A 20,501-nucleotide genomic window follows, 5' to 3' on the forward strand; every position below is an offset into this window, starting at 1 on the left:
GATACGGTGAGTTGCCTGGATGGAATGTTGAGAGAGGGTGAGAGAATAATTATAATGGGTGATTTTAATTGCAAGGAGGTAGAATGGGAGGATTGGCAGACGCAGGGAACAGAAGAGTCGTGGGGAGGAAGACTCCTGCAACTGGCAATGGAACATGTACTGACTCAATGGATTAAGGAACATACTAGATTCGGGAAAGAAGGCGAGACATCAAGACTAGACCTGGTATTGAGCAAGGAGCCGGAAGTAATAGAAAATCTTAAAGTAGATTGTCCAATACCAAGAGCGACCATGCGGTTGTGGAATTTGAAGTAAAAGAAAAGAGAACGATTGACCGAAAAGAGGATCACAAAATTCCAGGACTTGTTGTGTTATTACTCAAGGGTGACAGATTTAATACAAAAGAGACAAGGCTGGGGGGATGGAGCGTACCTGGATTTGAAATAGGCATTCGACAAAGTACCGCACAGAAGACTAATTTGGAAAATTAAAAATATGGGTGGAGTGGGTGATGGACTGATTAAATGGCTGGAGAACTTCCTAACTTACAGGGAAATGAGGATGATAATCAGGGACAAGGTTTCCAACTGGTGCCCTGTGATGAGTGGGGTCCCACAAGCTTCAGTGTTGGCGCCAATAATGTTTGCTGTTTATATAAATGATATGGTGGATGGAGTGACCAGCTATGTGAGTTTGTTTGTAGATGATGCAAAGCTATTGAGACAAGTGAATGATGTGGTCTGAGAGGCATTGCAGAGGGACCTGGATAAAATATGGGAGTGGAGTGGTACATGGCAGATAGAGTTCAACCTTGGGAAATGAAAAAAAATAGTTTGGTAGGAGTGGAAGATGTGAATAAGATTATAAGATGGGAAGTGAGATAATATGCAGAGGAGTGGAAGAAAAAGATTTGGGAGTGACTGTCTCAGAGAATATGTCACCGGACAAACACATCAACAGGATAACGGGACAAACTATGAATTTGCTGAGAATCACAAGGACGGCATTTGTGTACTTGGACGAGGAGATGATGAAGAAAATAATAGTTACAATGATAAGGCCAAGGTTGGAGTATGCAGCAGTGGTCTGGTCTCCTCACAAAAAGAAGAACATAAGAAAGCTGGAAAGAGTGCAGAGAGTGGCAACTAAGATGGTACCGGAACTTAGAGATCGGACTTATGAGTAGAGACTCAATAGCATGGGGCTCACAACCCTGGAGAGAAAAAGAGAAAGAGGAGACCTGAAAGCGGTGTACAGGGTGGCAAGCGGAGAGGAGCATTTGGACAGAAAGGACCTGTGTGTGTGTGTAACGAGAGATAAACGAGAGGACATGGAAAGAAGTTCAGGGTGACCACGTGTAGGCGAGATGTGAAAAAGTTTAGCTTCCCAAACAGAAACATTGTACTATGGAATAGGCTGGAGGAGGAGGTGGATTGTGCAAGAAACATTCACGATTTTAAGGAAAAGTTGGACAAGAGCGGACATGGAGACGGGACAGTGCGAGCGTAGCTCTTTTCCCGTAAATGAATATTCCCGCCATAATAACTGAACCCATAATGCTTGCCTGAAATGTCCACCCTCAAGAGCTCTCACAAAAAGGCGATTTTTCCCAAAATTTTTGGGAATTCCCCACGAAGCAGCAAAACTAGCCAAGGAGTCGTATACCACGGCTGTAACGGACTGGGAATGCCAAAAAAAAACTTCACAACTACATTACACGATAAATGATTACGTAAAGGAGTCGGAGGTATTTTTACCGACTCCGATTCCGGCCAAAAGTAGTCGACTCCACTGACTCAGAACCCCTGAACGAAACACAATGGAATGTATGTGTTTTTAGTTTCTATCTCCGTTACACACTGCATGCTTTAAATAGGAAATCCACTCACAATATAGGTACGAACTGTAGATGAGGAACTAACCTCTAAGTCCATTTAGTTCTCCAATCCAGCAGTGTTCATCCCTCTGAGAGATAATGGTGATGATATCATTCTTGCGGAAGCCAAGTTCATCATCATCATGCCTTTCAAAATCTGGCAAAGTAAATGTCATCAGGGTAGAAATTATTTTTATTTTAGTATATACTGTAAATTCTGTCTTAATAGACATTCTTCTTTCAAAACAGTGTCTAAAACAAACTGAAAAATTAAAGCAAATGCACAAAAAGTAATAATAAACAGGTCTAACATGTATTTTCTTTATAAATAAAGACTCAGAAGGGGAGTGTCCAACTATTTATGACCATCCTATTTGTGTTGAGTAACTTCCTACACATAAAGAATATGAGGATAATAATAACAGAGAATAGTGATGAGAAACCCCCTTACCAAGCAAGGCTTTGGCTCGCCGATGCCTTGACCGAGCAGTGGCCAGGAAGGTAGGGAGGTCACGGGAATGGGACTCAATGGTGTAGTCTGGTGTGAGCGTAGTGCTGGTGTAGTTGGGCTCCACTCCCTGCATCAAATAATAATAATGCATCAATCCATGAAAATAAATGCAATGAAGCTATAGAAATGCATGCAAAGATCATCTAGAGCAATTCAGACTTCTGATTAACATATGAATTAGGGGTTAGATGTCAGGTGAAAAGTGATGCATCAAACTTATTCACAACTTGCTCAGAAGTCTTTGGTCTATTCCTTAAGCCATCATTTTCACTTCCTATCACTTTGTGTTATACTTAACAGATTTTTCTACATTCCTCTTCCTCCATTTCATAGCTTTTTCTTCAGATCTTTTATGAGATGCCAAGTTTCTGAACCATGGAAAATGGGATTTAATAAAGATCTGAATAAATTTAAAACTCTGAAAATGACCTGATAGTGGGGAGGGCTATGAAGGTCAGGCAAAAAAACTTCACCTGACATTTGTAGCTTAAACCCATTCCTTTATTTTTATTTTTTTTAAATGCCTGCCCAAATTAAAGTGCATCTTATAAGCCAATGCATTTTATAAGCCATCAAATACGGTATGCACCATGGTCAGACCCACCAGCAAAATTGAGCCAGATCAGGGATTGGGCTGACTGCTAGTTGTGGGTAATCAGAAATGGGAGGATGGGTTGTCAAATCCTTTAATTTAACCCTTTCCTTGCAAAGCGCTCGCAACGAGACTATCTCCCCAGCCACACTTGGGCAGCCCAGTGGGGGAGGGGGATCTATTTTAACCACTGTATCTCAAAAACTATTCATCACAGCTACAAAACAAAAACACCATTGGAAAGAGGAGGCCAAAATCTATAAGAGTCGGTTATGTAAGCCTCTCCTGCAAACGTACAGGCACGTTCAGGTTTTTTTTTGCTGTGAGTGCGACTGGCGCTCGCAGCGAGCTTTTAGCACCACCAGCAAGTGACACTAGTGCTTGCTTTTAACCTCTGTATCTAAAAAAAAACTATTCATCACAGCTAAAAACAAAAACACCATTGGAAAGAGGAGGCCAAAATCTATAAGATTCGGTTATGTAAGCCTCTCCTGCGAATGTACTGGCACGTTCAGGGGGAGTTGCCTGTGAAGACGTACATTTATGCATGCGCGACGGTCAGCTATATTGAGGCAACTACTGAGTAGATCTCTTGATGGGCCGCTGGCAGGGTAGTATTGCCAACTGCAAAGTTTACAACTACAGTACCTTCTCGAGTTTCGCGGTATCCGAGTTTCGTGATCCTTGAGTTTAGTACTTAGTCCTAAATTCTATAGTGCGACTTTCGCGCATTACCACCACGAGTTTCGCGTTGCTTTGACATGTTCAGATCACGTCTACTTACCGTCGGCGTCATGCGTGCTGCCTTAAAAGGCGGTGTCCAACCATTGGGGTTATGGGCAACCGCGGTTGCCCGTATGCCCAACCGGGAGCGAGTTGTTGGTTGTCCGTATGAATGGAAAACGGTTGTGAGTACGAGCGTGGGTACCTGGGTACCGAACGGCTGCATGTAAACAAACAGACGACAGTAGTGGCTGAGGAATGAGGAGCAGTGGAAGGTGGCCCACCAAGAGACTCATAAAATGGACTGGCAGAGCTGCTTTGTTTCCTATTTGATTAACAAGATAAGAGAACACCCCGTGCTGGGGGACCACAGTCCAAAAAAAATTTTTCTCGAGTCTATGAAAATTGTAGATCTCCCAGTGTTGTTTTCCTCTTCTTTTTCTTCTTTTGACCTGTAATGCATGGCAGCGACGATGAAAGGTAACAGTGGAAAATAGCAAAAGGGCATAAAAAAACAAAATCAGGGAAAGAAAAGAACAGAAAAACACCTAAGTTCAGGGTGAAGTGTATAAGTGCGCACTGTGAAGTAAATAAAGGCCGCTTTCACAGTCACTGTTTGCTTTGATTGTTATCAACGGCGGCGATCAACACTATAGTTTTCCATGTGAAATTGGCCTATGGGGTAGTGGTGGCTGCAGAGAAAGCGACAGGTGTTGAGAGTGTGTGGTGAGGTGCGGGGCGAGGCTAACCCCACAGCCGCCACGAGGTGCCATTGTAAAGGCAATACCTCCGACACCATCACATCACATCACTACCCATCGGGCAGTTTCACGTGGAAATACTAGAGCGGCGATCGCCGCCATTGGTAACGATCAATACAAACAAAATGATTGTGAAAGCAGCCCTGAGTGCATGTTGTGAAGTGTAAATGTGTGGAGACGGAAAATCTAGGAAGCGATACAAAGCATTACAGGTCAAAAGAAGAAGAAGGTCCACTAAACACTGGCCGGTGTTGCGAGAAATATCTCCCCGCTGAAATTAGTCATTCTGCTGTCCACCACGCATGCGCGCTGTGGGAATACACAGCATTAAAAGTGTTAATTTGCCTGGATTTGTTCTTTTTTGTCCGCTTGTGATCTTTGTGAGCGGCGAGGGAAATATGGAAGCAGTAAGCAAGTTGAACCTCTCTGTGAGCTATTTTGCAATTGCGGCGGCGGTTTACGTTCAATAGGTATTGACAAGTCAGTCATGATGTTAGTGATTTAATGATTTATAACAGAGAGTTAGCAGATTATATCATAACACACAGAAAACTACCAGAAGCTATAGGTTTGTCCAACTGTACCACGGGTTACCGCGAGCGACCACCCTTACTTTAGCAGACGACACCACATGGATCACTATAGTCCGGCAAATCTTAAGTGGCGGCTCTGACGTAGACAGCCCGCTAGACCCTGTTGCCACGTCTCTAATTGACCTCGCACACCGTGCCTTTCTCTCTCTCTCTCTCTCTCTCTCTCTCTCTCTCTCTCTCTCTCTCTCTCTCTCTCTCTGTGTGTGTGTGTGTGTGTGTGTGTGTTTCTCTCTCTCTCTCTCTCTCTCTCTCTCTCTCTCTCTCTCTCTCTCTCTCTCTCTCTCTCTCTCTCTCTCTCTCTCTGTGTCTGTGTGTGTGTCTGTGTCTGTGTCTCTGTGTGTGTGTGTGTGTGTGTGTGTGCACGCACGAGAAAAGTGGGGGTGTACTCTCATTCGGGGAGTATGGTGCACGACAATCCATAATAATAATAATAATAATAATAATAATAATAATAATAATAATAATAATAATAATATTAATAATAATAAACCCCTTAAAAAATGCACCACCCCTTGGGTGGTGTGGAAATAAGGTCAAAGTGTAATATTTTACTGTTCTTAGCGACCATTCCTTCCCCACTCCCTGGCCATCCCCAGCGGAACCTCACCATTCACCTGGATGACTCACATCAGAATTTGCTTGACGGTCCTGGCATTACATGTACAGGTACAGTCTCCATATTTTGTCATAATTATGCCATATGGATGACATTGTATGGCAGATGGCAAACACACACCAAAAAAATGGCAGAAATGCGATAATTAAAGCAGGCAGAGCAACTGGCAACTGCGGTGTGTTGGGTTGACTTGAGCTGACAATGCCGCAGTGGCAACGCTGCCAAGTGTTGTACAAATTTCTTTGTATTCACTCACAGATAGAGAATCAATCATAAAAACCATATTTGTGTTTATACTAGAGTGAGAGAGAAAGAGAGAGACACGGGGAGAGAGAGAGAGAGAGAAAAGGGTGTGAGAGGCACGGTACGCGAGGTCAGTTGGAGACGTAGCACCAGTGTCTGGCGGGCTGTCTACGTCAGAGCCGCCACTTAAGATTTGCCGGACTATAGCATGTATTCAGAACTGCCAGCCAATTGTAAGGCAGCCGCCTTCAACTGTGGCTTCAGAACGACCTGTTCTCACTTCCCATTTTCTGCCTATTACCAAGGTATGTATTTTGAGATAACAAGAGAGTAAAGTCGAAAAAATTGTGATAACAAGGGAGTCAAGTTGGAAAAAAAAAAATAAATAAATAAAATAATTCCACGGGCCAGAACCAATAAGAGCTCTTTCATGTATTTCAATACCTCGAGTTTAGCTCTATACCTTCGGAATGCAGCAAGTGCAAAACTCGAGAGGGTACTGTATTTGGTCAAATTATTTGTCAGGTGATAGGTGAAGCTATGCATAAATGCCGCTATATTGGACAACAACATCCACCAGTGACTCGCAGTAGATTTTCCACGTTTTTTCGCTCAAGGCTGATTTAATTTTCCACCTAATTTAGTGGAAAACCCACTGAATTGGCAATGCTGTGGGGTGAGAAATAGTGTTGGAATACTCTCATACACAGGAAATTTTAGTGTGACTAGAGCTCGCAGCGAGCGTTAAGCACCACCGGCAAGTTACGCTAGTGCTCGCTGCAAGCGTTTAGCAACGAAAGGGTTAAAGAAATCAGGATATACATGTGTAAATTCCTTACCTGGAAGTGACGTCCAACCTGTAGGATGGCTTCACGGAGGTCCACTAGTAACTCTGTTTGACGAATATTCTTGTTACGCAGGTCATCTGCGTTCTGATCGTTTCTGAACAATAGTACTTCAAGGACTGACTTGCTTTTGTTTACCTGTCGACTGTAAGAGGAAAAGAACATTAGGCAAAGATAAACTGTAAAACGACTGACTGAATGGAGTACTAAAGTTGTGCACCATGTTTTGCAACATATAATGATAACACATGTTATCATTAGATCTTTGCTGAAAAATATCAGTGTTTTCTGCAAAGACTGGAAGCCGGCAATCACTACACCACCATCCTCATCCACCAGCCAAGGATGCACACCTCACACTGTGACATCATCATGCCTTGGCACCCAGGTTTTCTTTATCACTTATGTTTACATCATCTGTTAACTACCTTTTTTCTGCTGCCACTCATGTCTTTGAACTTTTTTGTGTATTATACTGTACCAGCTACCTCAGCCTCTGGTGGTATGGGAGGGGGTCCTGACAGTGATGAAGTAAGAGGTAAGCCCAAGGAACCTTCAAACATGGACAGGAGGGTTCAAGGCAAGTAAGGCTACTACAAGTCATTAGTGATTAGGTCCAGCACTCACCCAATGGCCTCAGATACCCATCACACTATAGCCTGCCAGGTAAGGCATGCTATGTATGATTTTATCAAGATTTCAGGTGTTTCAATAAGTTATTTGGGGGAACAAAAGGGTATTTTGGGTAGAAAAAAAAAAAATACTCTTTCTTGCAAAGGATCAATGTCCAACTTTAAAGGGATAAATAAAAATTTATCTTTCTTGCAAAGGATCAATGTCAAACTTTAAAGGTTTTAAAGGTTTCCAGGCTTGATTCAGTCTCACAGAGTACTTGCTAATTTGACACAGTCATTCCAGTGATCCACTGTGATTTTGAGAAGACATCATCATTATCATCTTCACTCATTAACAGTCCACTGGCAAAGGCCTTTCCCAACCTTCTCCACCTCTCTCTGTCTGATGTTAGTGTACTCCATCCTGCTCCAGTATATGCTTTAATTTTATCTCTCCATCTGGTCCTCTGTCTACCCTGACTTCTACAGTTTCTGGATTGCCACTCTGTTCCTTTGATTGTTCATCTGATATTAATTATATGCATGATATGGCTTCTCTAAGTCCATTTCTTATTCTTATATTCAGTAAAACATCTTCAATCTTTGTCTGTTCTTTAATCAGCAACGCTTGCTTCCTGTCTCTCAATGTTATACCAACCATTTTCTTTCTCTACCTCTTAGTGTGCTTCTTAGTGTTATCTCTAAATACTTTGGGAGGCACCAAGTTTCTGAGCCATATGTTAGGACTAGCAGGATACATTAAGTGGCAGGTTACTATTTATGACATTACCATGTTTACCAAAAAGTGCTGCAACCCATTCCTATTCCCTTTCACACTTCATTTTTGAGGGGATTCTTAAATCACCTAAACAAAATACTCAAACGAAATATTCTAGATATGTGTATTCCTCAGCTCGCTCAAATGTTTTGCTCCCGATCATTATTTATTGTCCTGCCAACTGATTATTAAACATTGTGCTTGTCTTCTTCATACATCAAGATCTCACCAAAAACTTCTAATTAGCACCTGAAAAATGCTATTATTAGCAAAAACATTATTTGTATGTATAAAGAGTATCCTGAGACTCAGACCTATTTTCCATTGGAAACCTTCCCATCATTTTTTTTTTAATAAGTTATAAAATTCCTGATTGATTGACATGAATAATATAAAACTCCCTGCCTCAAGACAATCATCACATCAAAAAACTCATTATCATCTCTGATGTGTTTTATATTACTTGCATCATTTTCTGTTACTTCAGCCAAGAAAGTAGTAGTGATTAGGAGTGGTTCAAATGGGATATTTATTCCATATATATATATATATATATATATATATATATATATATATATATATATATATATATATATATATATATATATATATATATATATATATATATATATATATATATATATATATATATATATATATATATATATATATATATATATATATATATATATATATATATATATATATATATATATATTTTATGGAACTCAATTCATAATAATGTTGTGAATGCTGAGAACCTGCAGTTTTTAGGGATGGGATGAATAGCTTCTTACTAGAGTGGTTTATTTTTCTTTACTTTAATAATAATAGTAACAACAATAATAAAGTGGAGTAAATATAGACATCTTCCCAATCTTTTCTGACTTTCTTGACATTACTAGTATAAACGATTGCAAGATGTTTTGTGAATATTCCCCTTGAAACAATGGCAAGCTGAAATATTGACTGATGTAAGTTTTATACAAAAGTTTTGCTGCTGCAGAATTTAAATTTATCAATTCATCCTTTATTTATAATATGCAGCTACTTCAGCACTGCCCAGATTGCTTCCAGTATAAGAAGATGAGCTAGAGAATCCTTCCACAGTGCTGCTTCAATAAACATGCATCAACAGCCCGGCAACAAATATAAATTCAAAACAGACCTAAATCATAATCAAATTAAGTGTGATACTATCAGGTGAGATGTTATTCTTGATAATGAGAGGCTGCAAACACTTCCCTTGCCAATGAAATTAGGGTCAAACTATCTGTGAAGGTTAGGCAGGGTTGCAGAAACCATGGGTTACATAATGCATTATTTTGGTAACAGCAGTGTAATGGAACAGTGGCATAAGATATTAGAATGGTGAAATGAATCTCAAAATATCAAATTATAAATCATGATAGAGCACAAACCGATTCAACTGCTGCTTGGGTAAGTTAGTTGAGTGATCAGGGTTGATGAGGGCTCCATGATCAGCCATAAGATAGGCGAGGTGCCGCCTCCTGTGCGTCTCTACCATTACCTCTGTTAAGCTGCCACACACATTTTCCATCACCTGAGAAAACACAGTGTAATTTGTCTTATTACTTTTTGCTACTGACCTGTAGTTATCTTACATTACTTTTATATTTTCCTCACCTCACAGACAAACCCAGTAAATATCAAAATGAAATGATGTTTCTGAATTATCACGCAACATTTTCTGTCTAAACAATCCAAAAATTAACAGAAACTAGTGACTAATTTATCAAACAAGATCTAAAATGCTTCCAATGTTTATCATCCCTTCCTATTTGGCATGTGAATAGGGCAACCAAGCCTTCCAGAGTAACTTACAGCGAACAGGCAAGGTACATCATCGATTCCTCCTGGTATGTCCGAGAGTGCATTGAAGATTTGTGCTGAATTTTCAAGACTTCGCAGTTCAGCTTCTAGAAAGGACACATCACAAAATTAATAGAAAAAGTTTGTGTGAAAGTTGTGAATGTATCTGATGTGTAGGACTACTCGTAAGTTTAGAGAGCAATAAAGTGGTGGATTGGTATGCATATGTCAAAAGTCTGGGCAAATGATTTCAAATCTAGAATCTATAAAAAAAACTAATAATAAAAACAAGTAAGTAAAATGCAATAAACTTGGCTCACCTTTAATCTTCAGCATGGCTAAGGTAACTTGGAAGAGCACAATTGACCCATCCAGGAAGAACATGTCCCACACGCGCAAGAGGATCTTCATGTGCAAGACAGAGGCAAAGATAGTGACAAACCAGTGCAGGGTGATGAGGGAGAGTTCAATGTCATGTTCCCGTACCACAGCATCCACTCCAGGCAGGTAAGTGGACACCAGGGCTGCTAGGACACGCTGGTCAGCTTGAACGCCTGTTCATATAATGAGATGTCAGCAAGAGGAGTAGAAGGATTATTGATGTGTAGTCACTACCACTGTACATGGTAGGCTGGTAAAGAAGGAAATAAACACGTGTAATCTCTTGAGACTAAACTTTGGTATTTGTCATTACTATTTAATGCAGGAGGTTATTGAGCAGAGAAAAAAAGGCACAGCATGGAATTTCAATTAAAGAAAAATATATATATATATATATATATATATATATATATATATATATATATATATATATATATATATATATATATATATATATATATATATATATATACACACACAGTAAACCCTTGATATAACGTACCCGCTCATAACGGATTTTGGATATAACGGACAAGGTCAGAGGGTCAGAAATCCATGGGGACTGACCGAGAAGTTTTTCCACCAAGAGAGCCTGGTAACTACAATAGCATCTGCTAGCCACCTCGCCCTTCTCCCTTTATCTGCTGTCCCATCCTTCGGTTACTGCAGTCTTTTCCAGCCCACCTGATTAAATATTTTCCCCCTTTCAGTTCCCATTCAAATGAAGAATGTATTTACACCACAAGAAAGTCTTATGCATCAATCCAGGACGTAAATGTAATGGAAAACAGCCAAGTGTTTATGAGTGTCGGTACTGACACAGCTTAAGGGGGTCGAGGGGGGTTAGGTAGGGTAGGTTAGATTTGGTTTGTTAAATTTGTTCAGCATGCGGTGTGGGGCAGCAGAAATATGCAGCGCAGGACGGGACATGGTGGCGGTGGTCAACAATGCGGGCCAGCGTAAAGAGAAATACCTCCTCGCAGAATTAAGTTGCTCTGCTGTCCACCACACATGTGCACTGGGGGAATACACAGCAGGAAAAACATTAATTTGCCTGTTTTTTTCTTGTCTGTCTACTTGTGATGTTTGTGAGCGGTTAGTGAAATACAGAAACAGTAAGCAAGTTGAACCTCTCTCTGTGAGCTATTTTGCAGCTGTGGCAGTGGGTGGAGATGGGTGTAAAACAGGAATTGAAAAGTCAATCATTTAATGATTTGTGACAGAAAGTTAGCAGATTATTCCATTACACACCAAAAACTACCAAAAAAAGTTTCGTCAGCCACTAAGAGATGGACACATTTGTAAAACTTGATCCAAATCCATAATGTTACGGCCCCCCGCAGGGACCCACTGCCAACCTGGCAGCCTCAGTGCCTCGCAGTCCATCGCCAAGTGTGCTGTGCAGCCATACAGACAACATACACAATAAAAAAATATATATATCTACGTTTATTAGGTTTGATGGTATTATTATACATATTTTTAAATTTCCGCCTCTTATAACGGACTTTCAGCATCAACGGACTAAGTTCAACCCCAATTAGTCAATCATATCGAGGGCTTACTGTGTGTGTATGTATATATATATATATATATATATATATATATATATATATATATATATATATATATATATATATATATATATATATATATATATATATATATATATATATATATATATATATATATATATATATATATATATATATATATATATATATATATATATATATATATATATATATATATAGAAAGTGCAACCATGAACAGATAAATACCAAGAATATCATGCATCACAGTTTGTCTGAAAAAGATCAGTGCAAATTGGTACCTCTATATAAAGCATGCTAGCACTTATGTTCTCAATGAAAACAAGAGAATCACTAAACATAATTATGTTTCCAAATTAGCAACATACAATCATATTTTTTACACAGTAGTAAAAATTGATACCAGAGTAAAAAATTATTCTCTCTCTCTCTCTCTCTTTTGTGACAAGGCATCATCTCTTCAGGTTGGAAAATGGTTAATGTAACACCGATTTTTAAGAGAGGAGACAAAAAACTACCGGGTAACTACAGGCCCATTAGTCTAACTTGAGTTGTAGGTAAGCTACTCAAGGGCATAATTAAAGACAAAATTGTGTGTTGCCCTGAAAGCCACTCATTAATTAAGGATTCACAACATGGCTTCCGTAACAAGAGATCCTGCCTATCAAACCTTTTATAATGACCTCTTCTCAGTTTATGATGTAAACAAATCACTGGACATAATATATCTTGATTTCCAGAAAGCATTTGATAAAGTTCCACACCATGAATTACATTATAAATTCAAGCAACTAGGTATTGATGGTAAAGTACACCAATAGATCCCAAATTGGTTGAGCAATAGACAGCAAAGAGTGTTGATCGACAGATTTAACTCAAAAGTGGGCACCTGTCACTAAAGGTGTCCCTCAGGGCTCGGTTCTTGGCCCAATGCTATTCATTACTTACATCAACAATGCGACGTTGGGCTCAATAATCTCATTAATAAATTTGCAGTCAACACAAAGATTGGTAACTTGGTCTTCACTGACAAAGACAGACAAAGCCTCCAAGAAGATCTGCATAAAATTTCAGCTTGGTCTAGGAGGGAGATGCCCTTTAATATAAATAAGTGTTAGGTTCTTCAAGTTGGAACAAGAAACAAGAGGTTTGATTACGAAATGGGTAGCATTAAACTCAAAAGCGTTCAATGCGTCAAAATCACGTCAAACCTCAAATTCTTACATAACATATGAGGCGTCCAGTGGTAAAGGAGTGACATCACCAAAACCTAGTTTTTAGTAAATCTCATTCAAAGTTTAGGTATGTGTACTGTACTTTCCTCTTGACTTACCAAGTTTTTGTTTGTATTCATTTTATTTGTATGGCCTAGCTGTATAATAACTTTTTTTTATAATAAATCAATTTTATTGCTAATTTTTTTAACCCAATTTGGAAATTGGTTATGATCATTGGAATATCCATAATGTATGTGGATTTTTTAAATCCATGTTGTTCACCTAAACTACAGTATGAACCTTTTTTCTTTAAACGAAAATGATGATTTTTTTATGAATTTTTATAATAATAATAATATTTACTTCCCGGGCTTTAACTCGGATGCTCCGCTTGGTGGGCGGCGCGGCCTGTGATTGGTGGAGCAGTGGGTAGCATGGGAAAACCAGCTCCTCATTGGTTCTCATGCTGCTGGCAATGACGCCTCTTTACTCTGACAACCACGACACGATAATAAAGAATTCTTGTTCAAACTTATTGCTAGTACACCCTCGATTCTCTTGTTATAAGGGTCAGTATATCTTGCAATGTTTTTGGAAATCATAGAAAAAGCGTGTGCCTATCGCATGGTACACTTAACTAAAAATGCCAGATTTGGCGATGTGCCTATCGCATGGTTTTATTCAATGAGTGTATATAATATTCAGTTTCCTTCACCTCAAAAGAGGCAGAACTGACATAAGGTAGAAAAAAAGTGCTGAAATCATAAAAGAAGCAAAGCAGAAATAGCACAAGAACACCATCTTACCAAGGAGAGTTGATGAGTAGTAAGAGGCAGGTAAAAGATCCTCAACTATAGTGCTCATTACCCAGAATGCATCTTCCTCTTCAAGAAATAGCAGTAATGAAGCCACAACCATTCCTGTCCCCTGGCAATACCTGTGAGTAATGTTAGTAGGGTTGCAACATGCTCTTCAGTGCTACCTTGGGGTGTTAGTCCATTAGTGATGCAGTCATACTGCCATGCAAGGAAGAATAACCTATTTATGAGAAATGAATCAAACAATGAATGAGTTGCTTTTTTGATGCATGTAAAATAGCAACATATTAAGATCAATATCAAAATAAAACTGGAGAATTTTTTAGATAACCTTATATACACATATATATAGACATATGTTGGTCTGTTGCTTTATACCATTTAGGAATTACATTCAATAAGACAGACATGACAGATGAGAGACATGTTCCCAATTCACTTCATCTTTGTTTTCCTCAAATCTCTCCTTCTTTCACATCTTTTCCTCTCTTTTTATTTTTTTCCACTTTGAATAAGTCAACGTTTTATATATTTTTTCCTATGCAGTTGCTTCACACCTTTCATTTACTTAACATGTCTTTGATTTATGTTGTACTAAAAGCAAATTGAATAACTATACTGTCTGCCCTCACTGATTTTTTTTTTATGTTCTTTGCAATCTTTTATTTTTATTTTTATTCATTCTAGTCCCTTTCCCACCTTACTGTAAAGCTAGGGCGGGCAACCTCTTGCCCGCAGGCTATATCTGGCCCATGAAGGCCTGGCGTCTGGCCCACCACCCTTCCAGGCATTAACATTGCAATCCAGCCCATGAAACCAAAGGAAAAAAATGCCAAACAGCATTTGTTGGCAAATACTGTTTAGCAAGCCTGGGCTCCTCGCCTCACTCTGCGAGAGTTACCAGGTCTGTCCTTTTAAAGACTGTCTGTCCTTTTTGAGATCTGGTTGTCCTATTTAATTCAAACAAAAAAGGACAGGCTGAAGCTGTCTTGTTGTGGGGCCATGCTGTCCGTGTGTGCGACCTGCAGCAGGAGGTCGCCACATTTCTCCGTCAGAAGAATCTTCCCCACGCTGATCACTTTGACCCGCCATGGCTCGCTGGCCTGGCCCTATATACTCACAGACATCCCTGGCAGGAGATCGCCACTTTCCTCCGCCAGTAGAATCTTCCCCACGCTGATCACCTTGACGCGCAATGGCTCGCTGGCCTGTGCCTACTCACAGACATCATTGCATCTGAACGTTCTTAATGTGAAGCTGCAAGGCAAAGGCATTTTCCTAACAGACATGCACACACACATCAGTGCCTTCGAGGTTGAGGTTTAGACGTGATCAGTTGTCTGATGTTAACCCTCTCACGCACCGTAAGTTTCCAATCTTATATAAGTTTACGTTCCACTCACTATGCATTTCTCAGGCCTGACCGGCCTTTTTTTGCCGCCGCAATACTTTACATTCCTGGACGTATTTTACGCTCACAGATATATCGTACCCCAATAAATTTGGTATCAATGGCTTCATAAAGACTTGTACTAGAACATGCGCAAATAAAAATAGAGAAAAATATATATTTAAACAATACAAACTTGTTTCAAGTCTCTGTACAGAGTATTGTAGACAATAAATCCGAAGTACCAACTCTTCCCCACTCGCTAGCTTGAAATTTTGTTGGCCAACTTTTTTAGCTGAATATATGTTTCGAAGCAGAATTTAGTGAGGATTCTTATGGTATCCTCAAATTTCTCATATGCCTATTAGTTCCTAAGTTACATTGAGAAAACTGTATTTTTTCCCTCTCCCATCAGAGTAGGCTAACGCTAATGCTCAAAGCTCGTCATCTGTGCTGCTTAGAAAGGTTGCCATATGTTACCATTAAGAAACTAATCCCAACAAATGATGCTCCCAAATTTGACGCACTTTCACTGAAAACTTAATTTTTAATCAATTTTCTAAACTTTTAAGACGCGTTTCGCGTCATCGTGCGCCGACCTTTTACCCTTTGATGACGCGAAACGTGTCATTGTGCGCGAGAGGATTAAGTTTGAGTATTTTCCTTGCCTTGCTGCAACTACTGTTGTGAGCTGCATGCTCTTCGAAATGAAGGCACCAAGTCTAGACTTTGCCCCCAACTCTCAGACCTCCACCTCAGTGAGAGTATACTGTTGTCCACCTCATCCACCGAGTCGGACACTGAAACACTTATTCATGGCAAGCAGCACCAATTGTCTCACTGATCTGTAGGTTTGTTTGTTTTTTTGTTTTTGTTTTTTACTTTGGTGTTTTCGTTTTTCAGTCCGGCCCGCGGCCTGCTCCTGAAATTCTCATCTGGCCCTCCCTTCGAAAAGGTTGCCCGCCCCTGATGTAAAGAATATACCTAACCCAGTAACAATTCTCAGCATACTAAAATTCAGGTTGCTTGTTACTTAATATTCACACTGCTGACAGATATACCCCAGAACTGTTTCTAAATTCTCTTTCTTAATAAACAAACACTTCTTTTATCAAAATACTCATACAAATCTGCCTCCCTGACATTGAGAATCATAGTAAATTTGAATATTAATGAAAAATGATAAAACAGAAAACACCCCTAAAGTGGACTCTAAATATGAATCAACCAATGAACTACAACAATCTCAACTGCCCTGAGCCAACAGTGACTGAATACTCATCTTTACACTTACCCAATGTCGGGGTAAAGCCAGGCCAATGCCCGCAAGACCCTCCTTAGCCGTGGGATGCCGGTGGAGGTGAGTTGGGAGAAGCAAGCATTGGTGGGCATTGTGCGTAGGAGGTCCTTCTCTATCTGCTTACTTGTCATGAGCGCATCATTGCTTGAAGCCTTAACCACCTCACGGTAAGAGATGTCTGACTGACGTTGCTTCTGTAAGGCACCTTTACAGAAAAAAAATCATGAAACTCTTTATTCTACAATGAGATTAATCTACTAAAATCAATTATCATGACTCAATGATCAAATTAATAAACTTAAATAATATTAATATAGATGGTAAATAATCTAATATTATAGTCTATTCAGAGCATGAAGTCGGTTCAAGGTGTGGCAGATTCCAGAATTCCCATGAGTGCAGCGCTGCCAGTTCGACCGCCAATTATCAGATAAGCACTCTCTCCCGGCCTACCCACCCACAACCCACCTGTTTATCTCTCTCTCTCTCCCTCTCGACCCGGGGGAGGGACCTAGGGGGACACACCGACCACCACCACTACCAACACCACAATGTGGCAACATGGGAAAAAATCGCTGCCACATGTCATAGAATTTATACAAATCCTTGTTATAATCCTAAACATCGACACTCATTGTACTATGTAGCTTCCTTTACTATATACAGAATATATAAAATATCGCTTTCAAATAGCACATGGATGGGAAATAAGAGAGAGACGCATGTACGAAGGCTGATTTGGCAGCATGGGTAGAGGTAAACGACGATACCAGCTCCACCCTGAACGGACTTCATGCTCTGAACAGACTATAGCATCTACTCAAGATTTCCTGAGTCAATGCAAAATAAATTCTGATAATCAAAGCTTTTTTTCCTAAGAAATATACTGTGAGACCTAAATCTGCATATTTCATTGCTACTGTAGAAAGTGCCATCAAAATCAAAGTTGCTAAACTGAATTGAGAATTTTTATTATTTTTTCCATATTTCTTTCAAATAATTACTCTTCAGAATATCATTAATTTAAAAAAAATTTTTTTTGTAAATGAGTATACATTACATCTACTGCAGCATATGGCTTGGCAAGGGTGGCAGCTAATTGTCGTTTTTGTTACACTTTCCCTTTCTTCTTTTCATAATTGAATATCAATAGCACGAGTTGTTGTTTACAGTGAAATAATTAAGGCAAAATATAGTTTGCTCACTTTCCTCTACTCTACCTCAGAGCTGGATGAGAATAGTGAAAGATTTTGAAGGGATTGTGAGATGAAAGCCCAGGCAATGATGATGAATGAGGGAATGAAGGCAGGATGGACAAAAGTGGGAGAGATAAATCAGGACGTGGGGAGACAGGATTGGAGCAGAAGGGTTAGGTGAAGAGGTCAGAAAAGCTGGTGCAGCATGATTGTGGGAAGGCACGGAAGGGTGGTGTGGTGCAAAAAAAGTGCAGTTCAGATTGTGAAGTGACATCATCACACTATATCTCTCACTACTGCTGCCACTGCTCAATGTACTCATCATGGCTCAGAGTAATACTCAAAAGTACTAAAGAACAATCTTCACTTTCTGTCCCCTCCTTTCCTCCTAGCTCATCATTGTGAAGTTCCTGTATTTCCTCAAGAAGTGCTAAGTGTGGATTCCATGGAAAGAGAATCTTTAATACAAAAAAATATTAATAGGTGGATCCTATATTGGATAATTAGGAGGATAGTAATTAGCATCAAAATGACCACCGGTGGGTCAGGCCACCACAAGGGAATAAACCACCTGACCCATTGGTGGGTCAGGTTGCATGGAATATGTTAAAGATTGAATTCCTAATCATGAAAATAAAGACATGTATGTCACAATACCAAATGAGGGGACACCATACTAAAATATCAGGAATTCACTCTGCCACTGAGGGAAAAAATATCTGAGAAAACATGTACATACCTGAAAGCCTCATCCACAGCTGGGGGCGAAGGGAATGAGGGAGGCCACCCCTGACCATACTTCTCAGCTTGTCTGTGCGTGGGAGGCGAACATCAACATGGTCCCAGGTGAGTTCTCCCACTTCATCACTGTGGCTGAACTCAAGGTAGGCTATCCAATGTAACCTGAGGAATAGTGCTTATGATAGGCCATCCAACATAACTTGAAGGGTTAAGTAGAAGAAAATGATAATGATAAAAAAACAGAAGAGGAGCAGGAAGAGAAATGTCATTCATTAAAAATAGTACTACTCTACATTAGAGGAAAAAACATTAGTATCACCGGAATTCATTTGAAAACAATTGTACATATATAACACACCTCACAAGTGAGACATTTTTTCTAAGAAACGGTTTATTGTGATTTATAAGAAGATGAAATCAGCATTACAATTGTGAGTGCCAGTGATAACCATTTGTCACACTTCAGGTTACATACAAACATAATTCAGTGTTCAGCACTATTTCTGGGGGTGGTTTTATGAATAAAGTATTTTAGCAATGTTCATCAACTGTCTACCTCTGTACTCTTATAAAAAGGTCATTGAATCATCCAATGATGAAGTTAATCATATTATATCATACTATTTTCTATAGAAATACACACCTGGAATATTTACCTATTTAGGAGCAGGATATCTTTGCCAGTCTTATGCATCATGCCAATTAGTAATCATATCAGGAAAAAAAACTACTCTGGAAAACTGAACTGAGGTATGAAAATTAAACTGCCACTACTATAATAATCAACAAAATTAACTATAACAATTTTTTTTTTTTTTTGCTAGGGACTAATTTTGATGAAAGTGCATATGAATTGGTGGCAGGGTTGGAAAAAAAACATGATTTAAAAAAAAAAATAATAAATTTGATTTAAATCTGATTTTTTTTTTTTTTTTTTTTTTTTTTGCATTAATCCTTGTTTGTTTCCACTGGTTATTTCTTTCAGTCTTATGAGGCCATTTCCTTGTATTAAACTTGGCCAATGTTAACTGAAACCATAGTTTAATATACATTACCCAAGATGAGTTTTTCCCATTAAAAATCATAAGTAGCCATAAAAATCATAAGTTGCTAACTTTTCTATTTATATGTTGTCAAATTTGGATCATATTAATAATAAATTAGACTTAACCCTCTCGCGCACGAGACGCGTTTAGCATCATCAAAGAGTAAATGGTCTTGGCGCACGATGACGCGAAATGCGTTATAAAAGTTTAAAAAATTGATTAAATATTAAGTTTTCGGTGAAAGTGGATCAAATTTGGAGCATCATTTATTGGGATAAGTTTCTTAATGGTAACATACGGCAACCTTTCTAAGGAGCGTAAATGAGGAGCTCTGAGCGATTTTCATTTGTTAGCCTACTTTGACGGGAGGAAAAAAATACAGTAACAGTTACTCGGGAATTAATAGGCATATGAGGATTTTGAGGATACCATAAGAATCCTCACTAAATTCCGCTTCGAAACATATATTCAGGTAAAAAAGTTGGCCCACAAAATTTTGAGATAGTGAGTGGGGAAGAGTTGGTACTTAGGATTTATTGTCTACAATACTCTATATGGAGACTTGAAACGAGTTTGTATTGCTTATATATATATATATATATATATATATATATATATATATATATATATATATATATATATATATATATATATATATATATATATATATATATATATATATATATTTTTATTTGGCATATTCTAGTACAAGTCTTTATGAAGCCACTGATACAAATTTTATTGAGTGATATATATCTGTGGGGAAATACATCCGGGGGATGTAGAGTATCAGGGTTAATCATGTTACTTTGCATTAAAAAAATTAAGCTCATTAACCCTAGATTACTATCGTTGTCCAGAATCCCGGCATGGG

At 39.0% G+C, this 20,501-nt stretch overlaps 1 protein-coding gene across 2 annotated transcripts in view; it reads right to left on the bottom strand.

Annotated features, from left to right (window-relative positions):
- Positions 1–20,501, bottom strand: part of LOC126998884 (small G protein signaling modulator 3 homolog) — a 44,051-nt gene that overhangs the window by 10,768 nt on the left and 12,782 nt on the right. The window contains exons 5-13 of one of the 2 annotated variants that reach the window (XM_050861078.1): positions 18,580–18,743; positions 16,639–16,849; positions 13,943–14,073; positions 10,306–10,539; positions 9,998–10,092; positions 9,574–9,716; positions 6,755–6,905; positions 2,328–2,454; positions 1,923–2,033 (exon numbers count right to left, since the gene is read on the bottom strand). In XM_050861078.1, coding sequence (XP_050717035.1) covers positions 1,923–2,033; positions 2,328–2,454; positions 6,755–6,905; positions 9,574–9,716; positions 9,998–10,092; positions 10,306–10,539; positions 13,943–14,073; positions 16,639–16,849; positions 18,580–18,743 — 1,367 coding nt within the window. Of the gene's footprint in view, positions 1–1,922; positions 2,034–2,327; positions 2,455–6,754; positions 6,906–9,573; positions 9,717–9,997; positions 10,093–10,305; positions 10,540–13,942; positions 14,074–16,638; positions 16,850–18,579; positions 18,744–20,501 lie in introns of those variants that run through there. The other variant, XM_050861079.1, reaches the window with a different exon arrangement.

Source organism: Eriocheir sinensis, chromosome 15 (genome assembly GCF_024679095.1).
Source record: "Eriocheir sinensis breed Jianghai 21 chromosome 15, ASM2467909v1, whole genome shotgun sequence".
Lineage (NCBI taxonomy): Eukaryota > Metazoa > Arthropoda > Malacostraca > Decapoda > Varunidae > Eriocheir > Eriocheir sinensis.